The 24379-nt window shown below is 46.1% G+C and overlaps 1 protein-coding gene across 1 annotated transcript in view; it reads left to right on the top strand.

Annotated features, from left to right (window-relative positions):
* Positions 1 to 5600: 5600 nt before the first annotated feature.
* RNF123 (ring finger protein 123) overlaps positions 5601 to 24379 on the top strand; it is a 131000-nt gene continuing 112221 nt past the window's right edge. Inside the window, 12 exon segments of the mRNA XM_014520555.2 lie at positions 5601 to 5738; positions 6518 to 6602; positions 9429 to 9508; positions 10714 to 10811; positions 12943 to 12997; positions 13325 to 13410; positions 14420 to 14506; positions 15452 to 15519; positions 17319 to 17444; positions 18157 to 18271; positions 23025 to 23129; positions 24347 to 24378. Coding sequence (XP_014376041.1) covers positions 5657 to 5738; positions 6518 to 6602; positions 9429 to 9508; positions 10714 to 10811; positions 12943 to 12997; positions 13325 to 13410; positions 14420 to 14506; positions 15452 to 15519; positions 17319 to 17444; positions 18157 to 18271; positions 23025 to 23129; positions 24347 to 24378 — 1019 coding nt within the window. The 5' untranslated portion in view covers positions 5601 to 5656.

Genomic DNA, 24379 nt, shown 5'->3' with positions numbered 1-24379 from the left:
GGCTGACAGGCGCGACACTTGTGGCACGATACAGGCTGCTTTAGCGCCACACAACGCGGTCGTGTGTGCTCAGGATGTTTGTCGTGTTGCCTAATCTCTGCTTCAACATGACAGACGGTGCTTGACCCTTCCTTCCCTCCCCGGTGCTCCAAGGGAAGGGAGGGAGAGTAGTTGGCCTCCTGAAAGCCTTCCCAGCCGTGACCTGTCAGGGATCTCTGCAAGGGCCAGCTGTTGCTGTTCCTACCAGGTGACAAAGGTGACAGAGCCACAGCAGGGGCAGTCCCTCTCACCTACCAAGTCAGGGGCAGGCAGTTATGTGGGCCCGCAGGCCACATAAGTAGTTCTGGGTAGTTACTGCAGGCCGGTCAGCACGCCCTCCCCAACAGTCTGGAGCCTGCATGTCCCACAGCTCCTCCCAGCTGCCACCACTAGCCCCAGCCCCGGCCCCTGCCCACCCTGCACCCACTCTGGACTGGAACAGACCAGCCAGAGCTCGCACAGGCAGCCCCCAACCCAGCCTGCCCTGTGCCTGTTCCCAACTGCCCGCCCACCCAGAGCAGTGGCAGTGGCCAGGCAGAAGCTGCTGCTTGTCTGGGAGAAAAGCGGCCCCTCCCCCTCACCACTGCCTGGCCCTTCTTGCTGCAGCCTCCCAGAGCCCATTCCTTGGGCTGCCTTGCAGCTCCTCTCTGCTGCCATTGGCACTGCCTCCAGGCTGGCTGGCAGGGCAGTAGTGGCAGTGCAGAGGAGCTGCAGGCCAGCCCAGGTGTGGGCTCTAGGCAGCAATAAGGGCCTGGTAGTAGCAAAGGGGAGGGGTTGCTTTTCCCCACGCCAAGCAACAGCTTCTGCCTGGCCGCTGCTCAGCATGGGTGGGAGAGTCTGGGCAGGCACTAGGCAGGCCTGGGTCAGGATTGTGCTCATGGGTTCTGGCTAGTCAGGAGCTGGTCTGCACATTTGGGCCGAGTCCGGAGCAGGTGTGGGGCAGGCCGGGGTGGAACTGCGTGTGCTGGTCCCACTGGGCTGGGACCAGCAGCAGCTGGAAGGAGCTGCCACTGCCTGGGCTGCCTAGAAAGGCAGGCCAGCTGCAGAGCCGCCCCAGCCCCACTGTGCGCCCAAGGGTAGGTAGGATACGGCATGGGCTGAAGGGCACCTGGACCAAGCGGGACTGTGGGACACACTGTGGACTGGACAAAGTCTCTTTGCGGGTTGGATCTGGGCTGCGGGCCACATTTTGCCAACCCCTATAATAAGTCCATGTCATCGTGTAGTTTGCAGACTGTCCTGTTTCCCCTGCCGCCAGGTGGCAAGGATAATAGGGCTGCTACAGGAGCACAGTCTGATTGGGTGGTAAAGACCTGCCCTGTCAGCCCGTACAGCCCCACAGGCCTGTTTGTCATCTGTCAGGGGTATGGGCCCACCACTTAATCTTTTAGCCTCCCTCAGATAGGGAGGTTACAGAAAAAGATTGCAATTAATTACTGGGGACAAATAATGAAAAAACAGGGATAGGAGTGGAGGTCAAAGGTTCAAAACAAGAATGCCAAGGGGGTGGGGGGAAACACTGAGCACAGCACACCAGACAGTGCCCACTGTCCCTCAAATGAATCCAAGGAACCAGTGGACACTGCCCAGTGATACTCTGCTCAGTGATGGGAACAAAGTAGGATGAGGAAAGCAGCCCCCCTGTCCTCCTTCCTGCCCAGGGCCAGGAGGAGGTTGACCAAAAGGTCCTGGGCCTTGGTGGGGCTACAGGCGGGGAGCATGTAAATAACAAGTTGAGGGGAGTGGTGCAGCCAGAACCTCAGCAGGAGGTTCCAGAGGTGTTGCAAGGGCTGCAGCCTGACACTCCAGGTAAGTGTGTGCCAGGGTCTCCCTCTGCTTGCAAAAGGGGTAGATATTGGAGATGTCTGTGAACTGCTCCAGATCTTACAGCCACAGGTGGTTTTCCAGCAGCCCCATCACTTGCTGCCCAGCTGAAAGGGTGATGGGGCTGCAGTGACAGCTAGGGCTGATTGGGTGGTAGAGGCTGCCCAGTTAGCCCTTGCTGCTGTAGGTGACTTGTGGGCAGTCCTCTTAGCTGTTCCCACTGTGGTAACAGCTGATTGGGCCTGTCCCCCTTACTGACTGACTCCCCTGCGGGCAGGGGATGCTGAGGAGCAGCTCCTTATCACTCCCTGCTTGGGGAAAGTACCTTTGTGGTGACTTCATTGTGCTCCTGCCAGGGACTGTTCACATGTGCATACCCGGTAATGATTTTTTTGTAGATCTACGCACTTTGTAGCAGTATAAAATAACATGTATATAATGTAAATAATTGGTATGGGGTACTTGGCTGGCTGCACTGTGGCCAGAGCACAAACCTCTGCTTCTGACCCTGAAAGCAGCATCCTTTGGAGTTGGAGTTCCTGAACTGCAAGCCTAGGCAGAGATGGAGTCATTTATATAATGGTATTAGCTTCTCTCTAATTAAGACCAGATTCAGCTTTTTATTCAGTGATTCATGCATTTTTCTGCATGGAAGAAAGATTGTTTCTTCCCCAAATGGACACTACATAGGTTTTAGGTAACAATGAATTTTTTTTTTTGAATCAAATGTGTTTACTGTGGTTAAAATGATGCCTTTAAGAGATTTCTTCAGTGTCTGGTATGTTTTCCATGTCCCTTTAGCTAGCAAACAGGAGGCTTTTTGTATAACTGAGACTCATCAACATTTATCAAAGGTACATAGAAAAATCAAGTTGTATAAGTAAGTGAAGTTAAGTAGTTTCTCCCAACTGACCCATTTTTTTCAGTTATCTGAAATGCCAGCTGTTTTGATGGAAGTAAAGCTATTTGTGCTACCAGTAAACATGCTTACAATCACAATAATGTGGGGAGGCCCCTAATAAAGATACCATTTTTATGGTTTCCAAAAGGACTAAGGCCACTGACTGTCCTCCAGCAAGTCGCTGCTATATATCATGAGGGAAACAAAAGTGCAGCGCATGTAGTGTTTGTGATCCTTGTTAAGCTGTTTTCAGCCATTGTAGACTTAAGACACCCCTTGTTAGACTCAAGGTATCCCTTGTAAAAGGACAGTGTTTTTTTTGACCACAGAAAAATAGAGTAATTCTCCTTTAGCAAAAAATTCAGAACAACCACAACAGGTCAGACTTATTTTAACACTATGGATTCCTATATGAAACTTCTAGGCTTATGTTGTGAATCTCATTTGCGCACCCAACAGTGTTAAGACTGCATGGCTTCCTGGTACCCATGAAAGGATCTCAAAACACTCCAAGGTGCCATGGCACCTAGTTTGAGCATCACTGTCCTAGTCTGTGTTCCACTGATACTGGGAAGAATCATATTGCCACTCTGAACTTCCTTTTGCCTCCAGGAAATAAAGAGTCTATTTCTGGAAGTAGGCAGTAGATTCTAGTTAAGAGCTGTGTCAGTTAGTTTTCTGATACTGCATCAAAGATGTATATTATGCTTATCTGGTTTCAGTCCTTTTTAGATAAAGTTTTGGCAGTGGCAACCTTGTAGAGGGCATATCGCAGAGCCACCTGCACTGATCTAGTTAGGAAAACTGTTTGCATTAGGTAAGGAACACCAAAAGGGAATGCAGCGGATGAATAGCAGTGCATGTCCCACATGCATGCTGTTTTTCTTTTTAGTGTTCAACTAGATCTGTATTTGTACTGCCTGTTGATCTGTCAGGCCTTTGGAAAAACTGAGCAGCTAAACAACATCCTTTGTTGATGGTAGTTTTTTGCCATGCCATCTTTTTCCGTTCTGTCTTTCAGGAAGTTATCAGACCTGTTGATAATCATGCCTCTGGCAGTAATCTACAGACACTGGCTTTTAATGTTTTCAGGCTGAGAATTGGCTGTTTGCTTCTTGTAGACTTAACAAGTGCTTGGCCACTGTAGCAGCACCTCACCTTTTTATGGTGTTCCTATCACATTTCCTTAATGATCTTCTGTGAGGGGAGCAAGGAGAATACTTGTCCTTAGAAAATCTAAAATACTCTACAATGTTGGTGGTTTCTCTTCAGTTTTCTTCACTGTTTCAAAGCATTCTGATGGATTAGAATAAGCCAGTACAGCTCTGGAAAAGGTGAATTGGATTCCCTGTTTAGAATTCTTTGAGCTGTTTCAGCATTAGCAGAAGCAAGTTTAACAGTGCCTTGCTTGTTTAGAAAGCTTGCATAGTACAGGCTACCATGTGTAGAGCTTGAAAGGTATGCACTGTTTGTACTGCAGTAGTTTTGTTCTTCAGTTCCTACCAGAATCTCAGATAAAAGCCACTTTGTGGTTTTAGTACAGCCTAACTTTGAATTATTTGTAATGTGGTTTTTAGATAATACTCCAGTGGAGTGGGTAGGCAGTTCTCCAGTTTTCCTTTCAGCTACCTTCTGCACCTGATATGGCACTATCTACAACAATGAAGCATATACTTGCTTCATGCTACCTATACCTCTGCTCCATTTCTTTAGAACAAAAAACAGTGATGTTTATCAAGTATTTGCCCTCAAGGGAAGATTCGAATGATTTTTTTCCCCCAGTGTACTGCTTGCTTATACATAGGGGATGGCTTATAATTGATGTCTAGAGTACAGCCAGCTCGCACATCTGTGTTTTTTGACACCTGCCTCTTAAATACCTGGGGTGAAGGGTAGAGGACTGTTTTAGTCCCTGATTGCGTGGGTGATGCACTCAAATATAGGGGGTATTGCTTAAGGTGTATCGCCTCTGGGTTCTAGTGATCTTGGGAAGGCTCAAATCTTCAGACTAGTGCTAGGTTTTAACTTTATAAACATGTCGCATCTATTTTTTTTGCAGCTAAATGAAATTGTCTCACAAAGCCTCCGAGTGACCTCAGCCCTCCCCTCTGCTTTGCAACCATGGACATTCTGCTCTAGTCATGTTCAGGCTCCTTTGTGTCCTCCCCCATCTTGCTGCCTAAGCCAGCTCCTGCTTGAAAAGTTAGCAGATAGAAAAGCTGTTGGGTATCAATATATTTGGCAATGCTCTCTACATGCTCTTTGATACATGTCAAGCGTGGGATTATTTTATTTTAGTACTTCATTATAAGGCTGTTCTGCCTACCTTCTTCAAAGAGGGACTTCCGTGGGGGGCTTTGATGTATTACAATAGCTCTACCCCCACTCATTAGGTCAGGGGAGGGCAGTTATTTTGGGCAAAGGGCCACTTAGTGAATTTTGGCAAGCCATCGAGGGCTGCATGACAGGCAGCCAGGGGCTGATAAATATTAATTTTCTAACTTTTTTTAGAAGCCCCACGGGCTGGATAGACTGGCCTGGTGGGCCACATCTGGCCCACGGGCCGCATTTTGCCCACCCCTGCATTAGCTCCAGCTGTAACTCAGAATGAAGCTTGCCTGGGAGATTGTGTTGGGGCAGCCTGGAACATGTGTGATAGAATGGGTTGGAGAACAATGGCTGGTACTCTTATGGATTGATTCAATGGCCTGGGATAGATGCTGGGAAATATTGAATTACAATGTGTTGTGACAAAACTGTCTCCCTCTTTCCTGACCCTCAGGTGAGATTAAGGTCAGGTTTAACTTTCTACTCAGTTAATTTTCCAGTAACAGAACATTCTGCATTTGGTTTCAGCGTTGAGTGTAGTGGCTATTCTCACGGCTGTGAAGAATGACGTCAAGAGGTGCTGGGACAGCCTTTGTCCGGAAGAACTACAGGCTGAGTACTGAGTTGGAAAAGCCTAAGGTTACAGGTATGAGTCGCATGTGTAGATGCTGTTTGGGAAGAATGCCAAACTGTTCCTAGAATGACCTGTGGACAGGAGTCGTTAAGTGTTCCTGTTCCACACTGGGCATCTTCTTCCTTAATTCCGCTTACTCATCTGTTGATGTCAAATCCTAGTGATAGCCCCAACTTTCCATGGGGAAGTTTACTCTATTTAAAAGCAGAGGTGAACTACAGTGGTGCCAAGTATTCAAGTGCCTGAGCTAGTTGTTGCCTTAGTGCAACAATTACAGACTGGAATTGTGCAAATTCCCTGTATAGACAACAACTTTTAAGACACTTAAGGGTCTTCTCCCTCCATTTGAGCCAGGAAGGACCATAGAATGTATTTGACTCATTTTATTGGTGTTCTGTGTCTAGAAGGAACTTGTCCTAAGGACTGTAATTTGGCTTATCTAAAGCCACAGACTCTAGTTTCTCTAGTAATAAGTTGGGCTTGGCTTTCGATCTGCCTGCTCCTGTGCCTCCAGGAAGACTCTGAAAGAAACTGTAGATGTGAGGACACCTTGTGAAATTTGGTGTTCTGGGGAGGGCTTTTGGACAGACTAGAGGGGTAGTGGTTGACAGTATCCCACATTCCAACAGCTTCTTAGAGCAGTTCACAAATATCTGCAAAAGCTTTAAATGACACCAAGAATGAATTATGAAATAGTTGGAGACCTCTTACCCATCCCTGAAGGAGGTCACCTCAGATCATCTTTACTTCTGACTTACCATCGTTCATTTTGTTTTTTCTGTTCACTGTAGGAATAGTGAATAGCAAACTGCTGAATGCCTATCTGCATCGTGTCTTTCCCAGTGCTGATGGGAGCCTGCCAGCAGCGGCTTACAGGTACTGGACTCCTGATTCATTTAATAGCAAGTGAAGCTGTGCCTGTGATCCTAACATATAATGGCATATTTAACTGATAGGCTCTTTCCAGAGTCACTGTGTGACAGGGCCACGGTGATGCTGGCACCGAGACAACCAGATCAGAAAACAGCATTGTATTGCAGAAGTGATTTCTTTGTTTCATATTTAATGGCTTCTCAGACAGCTTGGCTTAAAGGGCTTGGTTTTCAGAATTGTGCATGTATATTTGTGGCCACAACTTACTTACAGGCATACTGTAAATTTGGTGATTGCATATATAAATGGCCGGCTGGGCATTTATTTGATCATTTATATGCAAGTTTTCCTAATTTGTTTATGCAGTGGCAGTAATTTAAAATACAAAGTGCAGGAATCATGAAAGCTAGGCCTTCAGTACCTTTTAGTTAGATATGATGGTATATTGTTATACTTAAATGCTGTGACGCTTTCTATAGCAATAATCTTTCTTCTGCCACCTCAGCAATAAAAATGTGGTATATTGGCCTTTTTGTTACTAGATATCATCTGAAGAAAACTGTAAAGAACAAAAGTAAAGCTAGACCCCAAATTACAGTGTTGATTTTTCTCTCCCTGTTATGTTTTCAAGTCTGTTTTATGTTTGTGTGTAAGAATCCCTTGCATTCAGTCTTGCAATTGCAGATCATGTCACTTCAAAGGTGGTGAGATTGGTGGTCAGTGGGCAGCTGTTTGAAGAATTCCTCTTGCTGGCTGTTTGTGTTTAAAGAACTGCTGGGTTCACATTCCACATTCTGTACTTGGATTCTGAGCTCATAGCTGAGCTTTAGTGCTGCTAAAAATTGCTCTTGACCCATTTGCTTTGGCAGGCAGACATTATAGGGGAAGATGTGTCATGTTACTTTGCCACTAGCTGTCCAGCCAGTGTGCACTGGAATGTTGCATTTGCATGTGTGTTCCATTTTCAGAACTATGGGTTCTTTTGTCTGATGATTTGAGCCTTAAGAACATAGGGACGGACAGGCAGGGAAAGAAGGTGTGACCCAAAAATGGCTTCTGTTTGGCTAGCCCCGTTCTGCATTTGAGTTGAGGTGCGTAAGCCTGTTACCTGAACCCAGGTGTTAACACTCTCATATTTCAGCTAATGCAAGTTGCCATGCTGGAAGAGCTTACATAGTTTGCTGTCCTTCTTCTAGCAGTGGTCTAAACTAGTGCTTATTAAGTGTTTTCAAGCAGTAGACAGAAATGATCCAGTTCATGTCCAAGGTGGGCTGGTTCAAGGACCTGGCAGCTGCTGCCACTATTGCATTTTCCTGTCACCTGATTGCAGTTTGGGCAAAGTTCCCTCTGCCCAGACCCAGTGTGGCAAGCACTTTCAGTGCTGGGAACAGCTGGGGAGGAGTTGAGGGGGGAGATTGTGCTGATCACTAGAAAGTGATGAGGGAGAGGAAGAAGAGGCAGAATCTTACCTACCAGAGCTTTCCTCACTTGAGTGGTAGCTGCTACTGCTGCTACTGTAGCCGCATGGGCTCAGACTACTGCTGAGGGACAGGCAGTGGTACAGGCTCCCTGGGGGGTTGCTTTTGGTGTTGTTTGCCCTCCCACCCATGGAAGCAGGGCTGTGCTTCGCAGGGCAAAACCTTCCAGGGGGGATGATGTCATTCCCCGCCTCCCCCAAATACACTGCTGGGCATAGGGCTGCAGCTGCTGGGTTGTTCTTGCTGTGGCAAAGAATTCTGGGAGGACGGGACCATAGTGGCATCCCCTGTAAGTTGGTGCCTGGGGTTGGTGCCCAGCTTGCCTTGCCATAGTTATGCTACTGGCTACATGGGCACTGGCTTAAACTATGTATGGAAGAAGCTCCCTATGAACATCCATGAGGCTACCTCCTTACTCTCCTCCAGACCTTTTCTTAAACTCTTTTTTGTGATTATATCTGCAAAATCTTGATCATTCTTAAGTAGCAGTCAGCACATCAGTGGTCTCTTGTGTCAACCAGCATTATCTTATTGTTTACTTGTTCTCTCTCATCTGTCTGTCTCTCTATCTGCATACCTCTAATGTCTCTCCTTATATATTCATATTGTAAGTTTCTTGGGCAGGAATCTATTCCTTAATTCTTTGTGTATACCAGTGGTTCTCAACTCACCCCTCAGAAAATGTCAGCCTTAGTTTTCATTCTTCTCTTAACTACAAAATAATAACAAGAAAGCAATTCTTCTGTTGCAAAGAACTCAAAGACCACAGGAGGCCAGAATGTTTTAACATTATGGTTTCTTATTTGAAATCTCTGGGTTTATCTTGTGGCTTACGTATGCATACCTAACAGCCCTAACATTGTGTGGCTTCCCATAGTACCCTGGAAAGGATCTCAAGACACCCCAGGATACTTCTGTGCCCTGAGTGAGAATCTCTAGTGTATACAGTGAGTGCTTAGTCTGTGGGGTCCTCATCTGTGCCAGGGGCACTATACTAATGCAAAAATAAATGTTAATAATCCAGATGACCAATTTTACATTACTCCTTATATGGGTTTCTCCTGAGCCCAGTTGGCAATCAACAAAAAGATCTGAGTCTTCTGTATGTCAGCTAGTTTCTGTGCAGATACTATTCTTATATGCCTCAACATCTGACCCTGCCTCACCTTGGGCAGCAGGTTCCTTGGCTTAAGCTACATAACGTAACACAAGTAAATGTAACTTACAAGTAGCAGTGAAAGGCAATGTGAGAACACTGGGGAAGCTCTGACTTTGCAAGGCCCATAAGGCTTGAACTCTTTAAAATGTGGGGAATTGGTGAGTTCTCTGAAGGGCTCTCTTTCCTTCTCAGAAAGCCCCTGACGTTCCAGAACCTGCAGGAGCACCTTGATCGTTTGCTAGCAGAGGACAGTGGTTCTGATGACAGTGGAGGTAGGATATGCTGGATGTCTAGTCCTGTTAAAGATTCCTTGTGTACTGCTGTATTGGGGGAAGAAGGTATCTCATGGGAGAGTTTCTTAAATGAGATTCGTTCCTTACTTGCTTTCTTTGCTTCTGATCTATCGTCTTGTGAGATCCTGTGTGCTAAACACTTGTGGGCTAACCGTATGGCAGGTCAGTTTATAACTGTAATAGCCATAGTTCCTTATGGGGAGGCAGTTGCAAAGCAGTGGACTTCTTGTTTATTGAGATCTGGTTTGGGTAGAGATCGGAGACTTATTACAATGACATAGCAAGTCTTGCCAGGAGAAATGGCGTGTTCCATTCTAATTGTGGAATACCATGCTATGTTGATAGAAGAAGAATCTAGAGAATGACTCATTTTCACCATTCTCATTGCATTCCCTCTGAGCCCTGACCTACTACCTGCTGGTTTTTATCCATTCTCTTAGGAACTTGTTTCTTTGAGTTGGGCAAGTATTTGCCAGAGCAACATTTCTCAACCTGCGAGTTACAAGAAGATTTTAAAGGGTGGTAGTAAAGTCTGAGGGAAATGCTGCAAGGCTGCATGGATGGAGTGGGGTGTGGGGTAGTGAGCATACAGCAGGGCAGCATAAAGCAGTGGGAGAGGTAGGGAGGGGGCCAGATGCAACAGCTGGAGGGAAAGGAAGGAGAGAGAGACGCACACTGGCACACACTGGGGCCAGACTGGGAAGGTATGGGTCAGGGCAAGCTGATAGTTATGCTAATGGGTCCCATTGTGAAAAAGGTTGAGAACCACTGTGCTAGAGCATACCCAGACAATGCCTGTAAAGAAGGGAACGTTTTGCTCCTTGGGCAGTTTGATCTGACCTGTGCCTGTTGATTTGACTTTGTTGTGGGGGGGCTAACTTCATCTCTAAACAGTTTGAAACCACTTATTGCCCCTGAGACTGTAAGGGCAAATGTTTCAGGTATTGTGTAAAAAATTGGCTTGTGAGCTGGCTGCTTCTTGGCTAAACCTTATATACTTACATGAAAACTTTTAAAATCTTGTCCTGATCTCCCTTCCAGAAATTCTGATAATACTAGTGACATGACTTTACTGTTCCTACTCAATGTCAGAATTCAGCTCTAGCCAATAATATCCATTCAGTTATTGTATTCTAAGTGCACACAGCATTCTCTGATGGGTTTTTGTGCAACTCTCATTTCAGATCAGATAGTAGATGGGCGCCTTGGGCCTCCTACTGTGGTGTTGGACCACACAAGTGGTTTTGAAGGGCTCCTGCTGGTTGATGATGATCTTCTTGGGGTGAGTGTGACAAGGGGCACTTTGTAGAATGGATCTTTGTGGCTTAAAGTGTGCTGTCTTTAGGCCTCTTACAGGAATTTCCTCACTGCAGATCCCTGTTGCCATCCTTTTGGTGTGTAGCAATGATGCTTTTATTTTTATTTTATTTTTTTTATTTTTATTTTTATTTTTTTTACTCAAGGGGGAGTCTCTAGCATTCTTGAGTGAAACAGGCTCTCCTGGAGAAAAAGTTCTAGCAGTGTCTTAAAGCTGCACTCCTTGGTGAACTGCTTCTGCTTTCATATTACTTCACTGTATTTTTTTTTTTTAGAGTTTTGAGACTCTGAAGTTGTTCTAAGTTATTTCAAAGTTACCTCAAGATTTCATTGCATTTTTGCCTGTATGCTGCATTACCTTGATACTGCTGGGTAAGTTGCTGGATGTGTAAAGAAATCAAAGACAATAAACAGGACTGCTGGATATGTAAAGGTCTAATGTCAGCAGGGCCAGGGCAGCATGTTCCTTTCTCCCTCTGATCAGTATTCTTCTTCCCCTTGGGCTCCTAGGACAATTCCTTTGCCCTTGCTCCTGTGATTGATCAGGGAGAAGCTACACCAGTGCATTTACTTGTTCTTCCATTTCCACTATCTCTTTGGCCAGATGTCCCTGCTGCCCCCATTTGACTTCCAATTACTGTAGCCTTTGTGTCCCTCAGACTCTTTCAAAGAATAGATTGACACAACCTAGTGGTAGTTAGCTCCTCTGGGCATTTATAGATGTGCTCCAGGAGGTGGCAAGGGGAGGGGCCCTTTGATTAGTGCAGCTCCAAGAGTCGCACTAATTAAAAGCACCTGTAACATCATCTGTATGAGCATCCCCATGCTGAAAAATGGCATTGGGGCGCTTTGAACTAAAGCTCATTAAACAAAATTTAGTTTAAAGAGCCCCACCACCATTTTTCAGTGCAGGGACGCTAATACACATGACACTAGAGTGTGCTGGAGCATGGCAGTTACCATGCTCCAGCAGACTTGATGAATTGAATCTGCTCTGATACACTAAATACAGCCCATCAGAGCAGCCTTCCTGAATGGTGTATAGGAGCCCTCTTTCTCCAACTTTGCCTCCTCCTACCCTGGTCTCTTCTAGGGTATGAGCTCCTGTGCTTACAGGCTCCCTTGCTCCTTCTCAGGGCTTTGCTGTTCCTTGCTCTCACAAGAGAACATGCCCTGGTCTTCACTCAGCCGTTCTTGCCTCTCTGTTCACCATCTCATTCCCTGTCTTCCCCTGTATTTACAGCTAATTCTCAAATCAAACCAAATTAACGTAAGTAATTTCCCCTTCTTTAAACTTTTTTCCTTGTCTGCTCTGGTGACATTCTTTTAGCGTCAGGAGAATTTGCAGAGGGCAATACAGTAAATGGGATGGAATCTCTGGCCAGCTGTATTGAGCCTGTAGCCTATCTAACATTTAGGTATCTGTCCCTCTTATACTCAGCAGTGCTTCCCCTTTTTCCTTGCAGGAGCTGCATCTGTATGTTCTCATTTATTAGGAGCCAACTTTCCCCCCGGGCCCTTGTCCTACCAGCTGAGCTCTGCATTCATTTGACTATAGCATGCACTATGGACTGTACATAATCCTAGATCATCTAGATCAGGGGTTTTCAACCTTTTTGGATCAGTGTACCCCTGGTGGCTGGACGTGGAGCAGTGTACTCCCAGCGGCCAGATGAGGGGCAGGGTGGGGGGTGAGTAGGGGGAGTGGCATGTGGCCAAACATGGAGCAGCAGCAGCTGCCACACGCAAGCTTTCTTCACCCCCTGCGTCCAATTGGGTGGACAGTGCCTGCATGGGATGGTGCATGGCGGTGCTCCATCCCCGCCTGCCCATGCGTACACCCTAGGGCCTTCTCAAGTACCCTTAGTTGACAACCCCCGATCTAGATGGCTTTGAACTAGCTGCTGCTAATGGCTCTAAGTCTGTTTCTGGGATCCTGAGAGCTTAGACACTGCCTTTTCTAGCAACTGTCTCCCATTTGAATTGGCTGCATTCACTGGGACAGTCCATGGGAGATGGAGGGCTAGGCCAAAGGAGCCGGTGGTTTTGTTTAGCTGTAAAAAAAAATTTTCTGTTTTTTTTGTTCCTTGGTTCAGGTGATTGGCCACAGTAACTTTGGCTCCATCAGGGCCACAACCTGTGTGTTTAAAGGTAAGAAATGGGGTGTGGAAAAGTGGGGCATGGAGAGAATGATGTAGAAGGAGCAGAAACCTGCGGAAGCTATAGTAGGTTAGACAACTTGAGAGGTCAAGGAGTTGGGGATATACTGCAGCTTCAGACTGTAAATGCTCAAATTCCTCCAGCTGTTTCTTGAGGAACAGAAAGTTGATTTTGGAGGGATTGGGTTTGATCTGGTCTTAACTCTCCAAGACCCACCCCTTTCCCTGCTGCATTGGTAGTGTAACCATCTCATTTTTGTAGAGATGTGCTTTGAGCTAGTATAAACTTGCCCTTGTCCCTCTGTGCTACTTCTTTTAGGGAAATGGATCTACGAGGTGCTCATTTCCTCCCAAGGCCTCATGCAGATCGGCTGGTGCACTCTCAACTGCAGGTTTAATCAGGAGGTATGATAATTGCTCAGCATAAGGCAGGAGTGCCCACAGCTTATTCTCCACCTTACCATGCAAGCAAGGATGGATGCAAGTGAGCTCTAGATCACCTCCATAGAGACTGTTCCCAGCAGACTATTTGCTGGAGATGCCATACCTAGTATAAAAGAAGAGATCTAAAAATCTGTTTCTGTTGTGCATTGCTGAATTCTGGTGCAGTGACAGAGCCTTGTAAAGCCATCAGGTGTATGCTAGGCTTTTGCTTGATAGTCATGAGTACATCAAATATTGTATTTCCATGTACATAGGAGTTTTCTGCTGTTCCCTCCTTTGGCATCTCGCTAGCAAAATCTACAGGTCCTATGGAAACATTACTGGCATCTGTAATATGTATGGCTCTTTCCAGTGGGTGCTACAAGGCCTGGTAGAAGTAGGCCCTTGCTGGAGGGTCTGTCCTTTTTGTCCGGGCTTGCCTTCTTTAAAGTTGCTGCAGCTGTTTATCAGTTGATGGGCTGACCTGCAGGTTTTCAGTATTTACTTCTTGATGCATGGTTCTTGAGAAGAGGTGTATATGGGGGAAGATGTAGAGCAGCATAACATGGTATGCTGATAGAGTGCTGAGTATGTATTTATTAGTGTTCTTGTTTTGAGTTAAGGGTCACTAGGATGGAATGTGTTTTTAAAGGAGAATATTTGGTATGTAGGAATGTAAATACCACTGAGAGAAGATCTTTGCAGATACTGCTTAGGTGCAAAAAAGTGCGCCCTTTTTTCTTTTCTTCCCTCCCAGGGAATGATTGGTGAGACCTGTTAAATCAGAAATATGGGGAACTTAGGTGAACTCTTAAAATTTTGGTTAAGGACTCTTCTTCCTCCAGTGTATGCTGCTGAGTGCTTGTGTGTGTTCTCTCTGTCCTGTATCTACTCTCCCTTGGGGCTGCTGTTGCTGGGTGTGAGGTGCTCTCTCTGCTTCATGTTCATAGTTCATTATGAATCTTATCTTGGGCTCTTCTCTTTCCAACAGGAGGGGGTTGGAGACACTCCAGACTCATATGCATATGATGGAAACAGAGTACGCAAATGGAATGTAACCACCACCAACTATGGCAAAGTAAGTGCCTCCCCTGAGTCATTTCTGGTTCTGAGAATATGCAAACCTTTACTCTGGAGTCACTATGAATTTGGAATCGAGCTTTATCCAGCAGCGCTTATGCTCTGGACATCAACAGTGATGTGGAAATATTGAGAGTAAAAGATTCCAGAATAGGACATATGCAGCAGCTAACAGAGTATTCAGAGAAGAAGTCAGAGAGAAGGCCACTGGTGCTCTAGAGATGCAAGAGGGATATTGCTCTCAAACTACACATGCACCTTCTCCTTTGGGACTTCAACTGGACAAAAAGATACTTTTCCCATTTCTGTTTCTGTTGGGGGAAGGGTAGAGTAAGAGGATGGCTTTGAAAGCCTTTTATGTTTCAAAGCAGATGGTTCCCCACATTTTTCTGTGTTCTTGTGTGGGTCTTGCAAAATCTTTTCCTGGCATTGCAGTTCAATAACCCCAGATGTGATTTTGGGGAAGCATGATTTTGGCACTGACTTGAGCTCTTGGGGAGAGCATTGCCCCTGTTGGGTCACTTCAGTGCTTGGGCAGGGCTATGAGTACAGCTCACTCAGCTGCTATTGAGTAGCCCTGATGTAAGAATTCCCAGCCTAATGTGTCTGTTGTTGGAGGGCTATTTTTTTTTCTTCTTTTCTGAAGAGTGTTACTCACTTTATGCCTAATTCTGAGTGGTTCATGGGCTAACTGCAGCCATGGTGAGAGGTCTTCTCTTAGTAATGGAGGAAAGAGAGCCTGGCCAGTAGTGAGCATGTAACAGCCTAGAAATGTATTACATAGCTGTATGAGCTGGTACAAGGAGGTCTTCCCCTGCCCTTGCAGGGGATGACAAAGTGAAACTGGGAAGTAGGGCTTTCCTTTGGTTTGAGGGTATCCCATAGGAAGATGTCTGAGCTTGTGGAGAAGCCTCTCTAACCAATTCTCCTTCTCTTTCTGCAGTCCTGGGCAGCAGGGGACATTGTCACCTGTTTGATTAACCTGGATGAGGGGACCATTGCTTTCTGCCTGTAAGCATCTTTACGTGTTTTCTGCTGCATTGACCAATTCTGTGTAATATGATACATAAATGTTTTTGCTCTGCTCAACAGATACTGTTAAGACTTGACCTGAGCTGCTCCTGCCAACTGTTAGAAATCTTTTGAACCTTTTGCCAAGCAGCCAGATTGGTATGATGCTTATCCTTTCCTTCAGGTTCCCAGTAGAGTTCTGGAGCCGAGATGGTTTGTCTTCTGAAGAGTCAGCTTTGAGTAATTAATGCCCAGATAAGCCTAGCCTGTGGATTAGCAGCCCCACCATAAAGACATGTTTGAGCTACTTAAGGGTATTTGGGTGTTTGAAATACTATTGTTCTTAACTTTGGAGTGAGCACAGCCTCTCCAGACAGAGAATTGTTGGAAGCCATTAATGTTGCTGGTCCTCCAACCACGTCCTCACTATTGAGTGAGTAGGTTGTCAGTCTGGGTGAAAGCAGCACTGACAGTCAGTTAACCTAGGTTGAAAGTACCACCAAATCTCACCATATTTAAACGAATCAAACAACCCTGAATTTAAGGCAACCCCCAATAATTAGATTCTATACTTGGAAAATGTATAAACTTGTTATTATTTCCATGTATAGAATTTAATTATTGGAGGATTATCTTAAATTCATTCCCTTCCCCTGCCACTGCTTTTTCCACTGAAGTGGCAAACAGGGAGAGGGGTTAGAATTAGGCAGGCAGTGGGGAGAGCAGTGGAGGGGAGAGGCAAGCAGCTTGTGCCTGCCACTTGTGTCCTCCTTGCCTGCTTCCTTGTACTGGCCCCCTGCACTCTCAGGCTCCCCCCAACTATGCTCCTTCATCCTCTCTCCCCACCAGTGCCCCTTCCTGCCACTTATCCTTGCTCTGGTGCCAGCAGGTTCTGTCTCTGCTCTGGCCCTTGGCACAACACCCAGAACCTGGACTCAGCTTGGCCTGAGGCAGCAGGAGGGCTGGGTCCCGAGGAGATGCAGGGTTGGGGAGGAGAGGCAGAGTAGTGAGAGGGAGAGGCAGCAGGAGGATGGACCCAAGGTGGTGGTGGGAGGATGGAGCTGCCATAGGTGCCTGCCACACCCCTCACCACTGTCTCATGCTCAGTTCCAACTTGATGGGAGGAAAATTTGTCATCTTGGAATCTGAAGTTAACTCTAAACTGAAGATAGTTTAACACAGCTCTGGGGTTCAGTTTATAGAGTCACGAGAGGACATCTGCCTTTGAAGCTTTCCCCTAACAGGGAATTTGTTAAATTCTCAAGGCTATAGGTTTCCCTTGATGGTGAATGGATTTTTGTGCCATCCCAGTATTGATCTGCATAAACTCCAGCACAGTCAAGTGTGTGAAAAGGCAAAGTTTTGACTTCTAGGAATCTGAGCCCTTGGGGAGGAATCTGAGCCCATGGGGCGTGATTGAGATGAATGGGGTACTTCATAGCTCTGGGTGCCTGTTTTGGGATAGGCAGATGTGGAAAAATACCATTATTACTTCAGCCTCACTTATTATTTTCAAGGTTAACTTGGTGCTAAAGGGCTGGTGGCTTAAATAAGATTCTGGAATGCAAATCTGCGACTGGGAATTAATTCCATGAAGATGCAGTACTTGGCTTCTGATTTGTATTTCATTATTTCAGAATCTGCTATTGTACATTTCCATCTCATTGTCTGAGAAGAAAAACCTCTGGTCTATTGTCTCCTCCAGTTACATTCTCTGTGAGGTGGATGGCTTGTTCTGCTGAATACCAAAACCTCCTTCATGCTTGCTGAACCTCAGGGACTGTTTCCTCTTCTTTCAGGAATGGTGCATCTCTGGGGACAGCTTTTGATAACATCACCAGAGGAGCTGGTATGGCTTACTTCCCTGCAATCAGCCTCTCATTCAAGGAATCTGTTGCTTTTAACTTTGGCAGCCGTCCACTCCGATATCCTTTGGAAGTGAGCTGGGGGTCCCAAGAAGAAGAGCCAGCACCTGCACAGCTCTGGATGAGTGGTGCTGCATGTGCAGGCCCAAATATACAGTTGATGAGACCTGCCTTTGTTCATTCCACTTGGTATGAAATTGGGCAGGAAGGGAATAAGGTGCTGTTAATCATCCCTTTGGCTGGAAGTTGAGGGGGAGTGGCAATACAAAAGGCATGCATGCCAAACTAGCTCTTCCTGGTAAAGACTATCCATTATGGATTGTATTCTGCTTAAATGTGCAGAGCCTGCTGGTAGCTAGTTCTGCAGCTGGCTATTCTGGGTTGCCTGAATCCCTCCAGTGTGTTCTGTATCAAAGTTTAGAACTGCACATCAGCCAAGATCATAGTCCTTCAGTCCAGGCTGTGAATGCTTTAATGCATCCTGTGGACATAGCAGGAGTGTTGCTGTCTGCGCCCTTGCAGAAGGGTTATGAATGGCAGCTGAGGGCTTGCAGTTTGTTCTTTCTTAGGAGTCTCTTGGCATGTCTATTCTCCGCTTAGAATGTACTTGCGGGAAAGGTGCTGTCTAAGACATGACTAGAGAGCACGTGGAATATGTAAAGCAGTGCTTACATGACAGTCCTGCATAGCAGATGGGGCAGAGCTCCTGAAGTGGTTTTTCTAAGGAACAAGTTGCATTCTGGCAGGTGGACTTTCCTTAATGCTCTAGCACTTATCCAGTGGAGAGTTATCGCCCCCTACAGGACCCGCCCTACGCAGACCTGGTGAAGGCACACAAGCTGTTGGGCTACCTGAAGAATGTTATTCACTTTGGGATAGATGTGGCGGTAAGCTGGTGTCACTGGATGGGATCGTGAGGCAATGATGCTGGGAAATATAGGCCGACAGTAATTTTAAGAGCTCCGGACACATTTTCTGTCTTCTGTGAGTCTGCCAATTTTAAAGCTCTTAAACTCGGGGGAGGATTAACTTCCTAAGGTGGAGTGAGGAACTTCTAATTATTCTATCTCGGGTTATGAGAAATTGTTAGCTTTATACTTTTTTTTCTAAACTGGAAAGTATCATCCATGTTATCCACCAACAGGACTGGAGCTTATTGTTCTCATATGGCTAAAACCATACAAGTTATATTTGCAGCTACAAGATGAGCACTTTTTGTATCTTCAGCTTTTCACTCAGTCCCTTAATCCAGCTCCACTAGGCCAGTTTCTGACGTACCCATCTTGGCATTAGTTTGCCCACACTGGACAAATTGTGAAAAGAACCTGTATTCTCCATGATCAGCCAGGAGAGGAAGCAGAAAACAGCCACTGTTCTAGAACTTGTGCTGGGGAGGGTGGCCTGCGAATCCTCCGGTGCAGTCCCTAGAGATTGCTCTGAGCAGGGACTGTTCTGGGACTGACTTAGATTTATCAAGGCAACAGCCTGGATTTATCTTGGATGCCAAGTTTATCCACTGTAAGCGAGTTTGACCTCCCTAGGTTCTACATAGAGGGTGATGTTGTATCCAGTCCAGTCAGTGGCTAAGGCTAGATCCAGTACAATCTTCTTCATTTGATCTAATCTTTTTCAGAAACATTCATTTAGAATCCTAACAGTATGGACAGCTCTCTTCCCCCTTTTCAAAACTGATTGTTTCCTTTAGTGACTGGGTTTTGCAGAACTTTAAAGCAGTTTATTTTGCATATGCAGAGCCAGAAAAAAGCTCTAGTTTTCTTAAACTGTTCTGTTAAATGTGCATTTTAACCAGATCATATGCTAGTTCAGGGCTTCTCAGCCTCTGGCCCATCAGCCAAATGCAGCCTGCGCAGCCATCACATCTGACCCACAGGGCTCCCCATGGGCATGACTCCAGCTGCAGGGGTGGAGGCTCCCTGCCCCCTCCCCCAGTAACTGGATTGGGGCTGCACCCCCTCCCTCACAAGTGGATCAGGGCTGTGCACCTCCCCTTCCTCCCCACCAAAGGAGCTGGATCAGAGCTATACCATGCCCCCACCCCTTTCCCCCCACCACCTGTGGGGCTATGTTGGGGCTGAGTTACCCCTGCCTCCCTCTGTGGGGCTGGATGGGGTCCACTGCACCCACCCTAGATCCATCCCGTGGACGGATTCGGCACTGCCCACCTGGCCTGCTGGGCCAAAAGATTGAGTACCATTGTGCTAGTTTACAGAAGTTCCAGAGGCAAAGATTTCTATGACATCTGTTATTGGACCAACTGTATAGTTGGGAGAGCTGTTGGACAAGCTTCCAGGCATCAAGTGCCCTTCCTCAGATCACATACCTCAGAATTTCTGTCTGAGAGAGTGCTGTCCTTTATGTTTGAAATACTATAACTTCTGGGTATAGCTTTATCTAGCTGCAGAGATGCTCTGGAGATTTGCGATGAACATCAGCAGTGACTTGGAGGAATGGAGAACAGCAGATGCCAGAAGAGGACATATGTAGTGGGTGTCATCTGAGGTGTCGCCTGAGAGAGTGCACTTGATGTCTGAAAGCTTGTCTAGCTGTCCTCCCAACTATACAGTTGGTCCAATAAAATGTATCACAAAAAATCCTTGCCTCATACATTTCCTGGACCATTGTGTCTACAACTTTCCAACCTTATTAAAAGTTCCAGTTTACCCCAATTTGCAGTGATGTAGCTAATACCACTTGCATGCTGTCTTGGCTGATCTGGGATTAGTTTGCTCAGTCAAGTACATAATTACCCCTGGAAGAAACACAGGGTAAGCTTCACAAGTGTAAGCTACCATGAGATAAACTGCATGCAGATGACACCTATATTGGTAGCTATTTACTCAATGCAAACAGGCAACTACCTGTTCCCAACCTTCTAGTGGTATAGCTCTGTAGCATCTACAGCAGGGGTGGGCAAAATGCAGCCTGCGGGCCAGATGCGGCTGGCCAGGCCATTCTATTTGGTCCTCGGGGCCCCTAAAAATTTAGAAAATTAATATTTATCTGGCCCTGGCTGCCTGTCATGTGGCCCTCGATGGCTTGCCAAAACTCAGTAAGTCGCCCTCTACCCAAAATAATTGCCTGCCTCTGATCTACAGTATATAGCTACCCTAGGAGAGTTGCTTGTCTGTTTTTTTTTGAATCCTGGTGTAATTTACACTGGTGTACAAAACGTGAATGAATTACAATCCTGTAAATGTCTAGGTCCTCTAGGAGCAGCTGCTGGCTCTTCCAGGTTGTAGACAAGTGGGGCTGGCCAGTCCCGAATGAACTTTTAGAAGAGGACTGAAAACAAATGAACGAATACTTGCACATGCCCTCCATCACATTGCATAAATGCAATCTTAAAAGCTTAACTTTTGTCTGTGGTTGCCCCACAGGCAGGCTTGTCTCCATTAAAAGGGAAGGCTTTTTCTCTATTGCCTGCTGAATTCCATCAGCAAGCCAGTGTGAGAAGGGAGAATGCCAGAACCCTTATTCATGGTAGTTGTTGATACTTTCCTTACTTGTTGCAGGGCAGTCCTAGAGTGTGGCAACTTTAGCAGTCTGCTGGGACAGGCTTGATGGAATAGCCTCTAGAAAGATGGGTAGTTTATTAAGAGACCATACAAAACAAAATGGGCCATCTGAATTTCAGCACCCATGTAAAATATGAGGTGAAATTTGTACCCATCTCTGCTGCCAGAACCATCTAGAAAAACTCTTGGGTGCATGGGCCAGAAAAGATGATCTGACATCTAATAGGGAGGCCAAGTCTACCAGTAGCAGTTATCCAGTGACTCCATGTTCAGAGTGGACACACTGGCCTCTTTTCTTGAGCCTTTGCTGAGGAATGCCAATAGAGCTGTAGCACCAGCACATCTCAGGCCTTAATAGGGCTTTGGTAGGAAGGATCATGGTTATATGGCTGATTGCTAGAGGAATTGTCATTGAGATGAAGCACAAGCTCCCTAGCTACTGTATCATACCTAACAACACAGACTGAGACACAGGGCTTCAGGCTGCCTTTATCAGTTTGTCATCCATCTTTTACCAACACCCTCTTGGGGGAGGAGGAGGGGAGAAAGTGGAACTGCTGCCATGTTGCTCACAGTCCTTCCCCCAGGTTTTTGTCTAGTGCAAGTATAGGATGAACTCTGGTTTGTTGCTTAAACAATAAAAATCTTGGGTGGGGGGTTACCCAAAATAGAAATTATTTTCTTGGTAAAAAACAGAAAAGAACCCTTTATTTTCTATAACATTTTTCTATAACATTTTATTAAACCTAAACTGAAACTTTTAATAGAAAAAGATTTTAAAAAGCTGAAACTGTGTGTGTGTGTGTGTGTGTGTGTAAAATTAAACACACGCATTGTGTTTAGATTTTCTTTCGAATATTTCAGTCATAATAGTTTATTCACATTTGTCCAGTTCTCCTAAGCACCCATGGAACCTGTGTATATCCGAAACCACTGTTGTCTGCTATTTGCTAGATTAGCATTGGCCTTGTTGCCCTTGATTTTGTCTATGGCACTTTTATAGGGTGTTCTGGATATGTTTCTTGTGATGATTTGAGGGATTCCTTTGGTTAAGGAGTACTTGAGAATAATCGAGAGTGGACCCTTGGGCCCAAGAAACCCTTTTATTGTCCATTGTTCCTGTGTTTATTCCCCACCCCCTACCTTTTCCAGAGATACGTAACGTTGAGTGAAGTAGAGGATGCACCAACAATGGGCCTTCTACCCAGCTATGAAAAGTAGCATCTCTGGATGGTATCATGTTGCTGGGTAGAGTTGCTTTAGTGATCCCTGCAGCATCTCTGTCCTGGGAAATTTCATCCAGTGCTGTTAATCTGGCATCAGGACCTAAGCAATCCTCCTACAGCATAAGTGAAAAATCCCTTGGTAAAGGTATTTGGAGGAAATTTGTTAAATATACCACTGAGTTAACAGGTGTATCTAGTTCTAAATGGAGACAGTGGGCACATCCCCACATGCAGGTATGTGTGGTTGCTGCGGCAAAAATGGCATCAGCACAAATGTGTGCCTCTGTTTTTTGCTGCTGCTAATTTGCAGTGCAGTGAACAGGTGCATGTGTGCTGTGTGCAGTTTGTGACGCTTCAAACTGCTTTGTGGCATCACAAACGGCATGTGTGCACTCGTGGGGATGCGCTTAGTGTGGCCGTTTTGGGGTAGGGGTTTGAGTGATTTGTGTTTGAGAAGTGAATTTGACTCCTGTATTGGAAGAGTTAGAGCTAACCTAAGCATGTACGGCTAAGCTATTAACCATGGACTCAGGGCTAACTTGGAAAAGTGGGATTGGCCTGGCTGTTTGAGAAATGTGACCTCACAGTGGAAATGGGTATAGTTTGATTGCTGGCGAAGTGTTCCTGAGTCAGAGATGGGAATATTTTGTTTTGAAAAGCTCCTGGTGGGGGCAGGGTAATATATACATGTACTCAACAGACTTCTCTTACACCTTGCAGCTTCTTTCCAGTGCTAATATCCTCTCTGCAAAGTGGGATATTTTCCTAAGAGACATGCTGAGCAAAGAGCTGTTTTTTCCTTTGGGTGTACATGGTAAAGGAGTTGTGGGTGGGTTGGGGTTAGTTCACTGCTTTATATCTCCCTGGTTTTGTTGCAGGAGGGGAAGCTGGTGGAGAAAGATATTTCGACATGGCAGCTGCAGGGAGAGCCCACAGTGCTGATTGCCCTTGCACACATCTTTAACCACTTTGCCCCTCTCATGGTGAGTTGTGTGTGGCCATTTTGGCATATGCATCCATTTTAGCTGCTCTTAGAGGTAGAACTGAAATCTACTGCACTCTCCTGTAACCCAGCTGGGAGAAGTGATATGTCTTGACACTGATAAATTCACTAGCTTGGAGTTATTTGTCTAGGCCAGTGGTGCTCAACATTTTTCCTTAGCAAGCCAGATGGGCAGTGCCCTGTCTGTTCATGGGCCGGGTGTGTTTGGTGGTCTGGTCTGACCCCTAGGGTGGGTGTGGCGGGGCCCCATCCAGCTGTGTAGAGGTGTCCAGGGAGCAGCCTAGACCTGATTCAACCCTCTGGGGGGAGAGGTTGTGGTCTGGCCCCGATTCAGCCCTATGGGGAGTAGGAGGTGCGATCTGGCCCCAGTTGAGCAGGGAAAGGGGAACAGAGCATGGCCTGGCCCCAAATTGACAGTGTGGAGAGAGGGGGATATGGCTTGGTGCAGAACTGGCTGTGCCAGTAGAAGTGATGTAGGGAATTAGGTAGCAGGGGAGGGTGGCCACTGCTTCCCTGCTGCCAAATTTCCCAACCCATGGGCAGCCCCATGGGCCAGATGCAATGGCTCTTCATGCCATGTTTGGCCTACAGGCTGGAGTTTGAGTACCCCTGGTCTAGACAATTGCAAGCTGTCCTTATGTCTTAAGTAGTCCTTGACTGGTCACTCCTGTGGAATAGCCTATCATGAAACAGGGTTGATGCAGTGGTGTTTACAAGGTGAGTGAAAAGACTTCATGTTCATCAGGGGATGAACTTCTCTAGTGCTTAACTGAATTGCTCAGTGGTGCCAACAATGATGAGATTTTGGCATGTAACTGATGGCAAGACCCCTTCCTATGGAGACTTTCACTGTTCCACATCCTGCAGTTGGATTTTTCATGGGCTTGGTTTCATGTAGAGTGGTGGTCCAGTTCTTTTTTGTTCTACTTAGAAATTGTAATGCTTTCAGGCACTCCTGGAATGGGCTCCAGTTGTTCATGATGGGCAGTCATTGCTAGTCTTGTTTTCATAGCCTGCACCAGTAAGAGCCTATGGTAGTCTCCACTGTTATTTCTTGTCCACCAGCTCACAGCAAATCTAAAGCTTTCAGTTCCAGCCTAAATCCTCTGTTGGTGTCCTAAATTAGGTATCTCCTGCCTCTGTTGGCATATGTTGATTGTGCTGCCCAGAACTACTGATCATGCTTTTTGTTCTCAGTGCAAAGTGTATCTGGTGGAAGATGTGCTTATG

This window comes from Alligator sinensis, unplaced genomic scaffold (genome assembly GCF_000455745.1).
Source record: "Alligator sinensis unplaced genomic scaffold, ASM45574v1 scaffold467_2, whole genome shotgun sequence".
NCBI lineage: Eukaryota > Metazoa > Chordata > Crocodylia > Alligatoridae > Alligator > Alligator sinensis.
The sequence above is the reverse complement of the archived record's forward strand: the minus strand, read 5'-3'. Positions and strand labels throughout refer to the sequence as shown.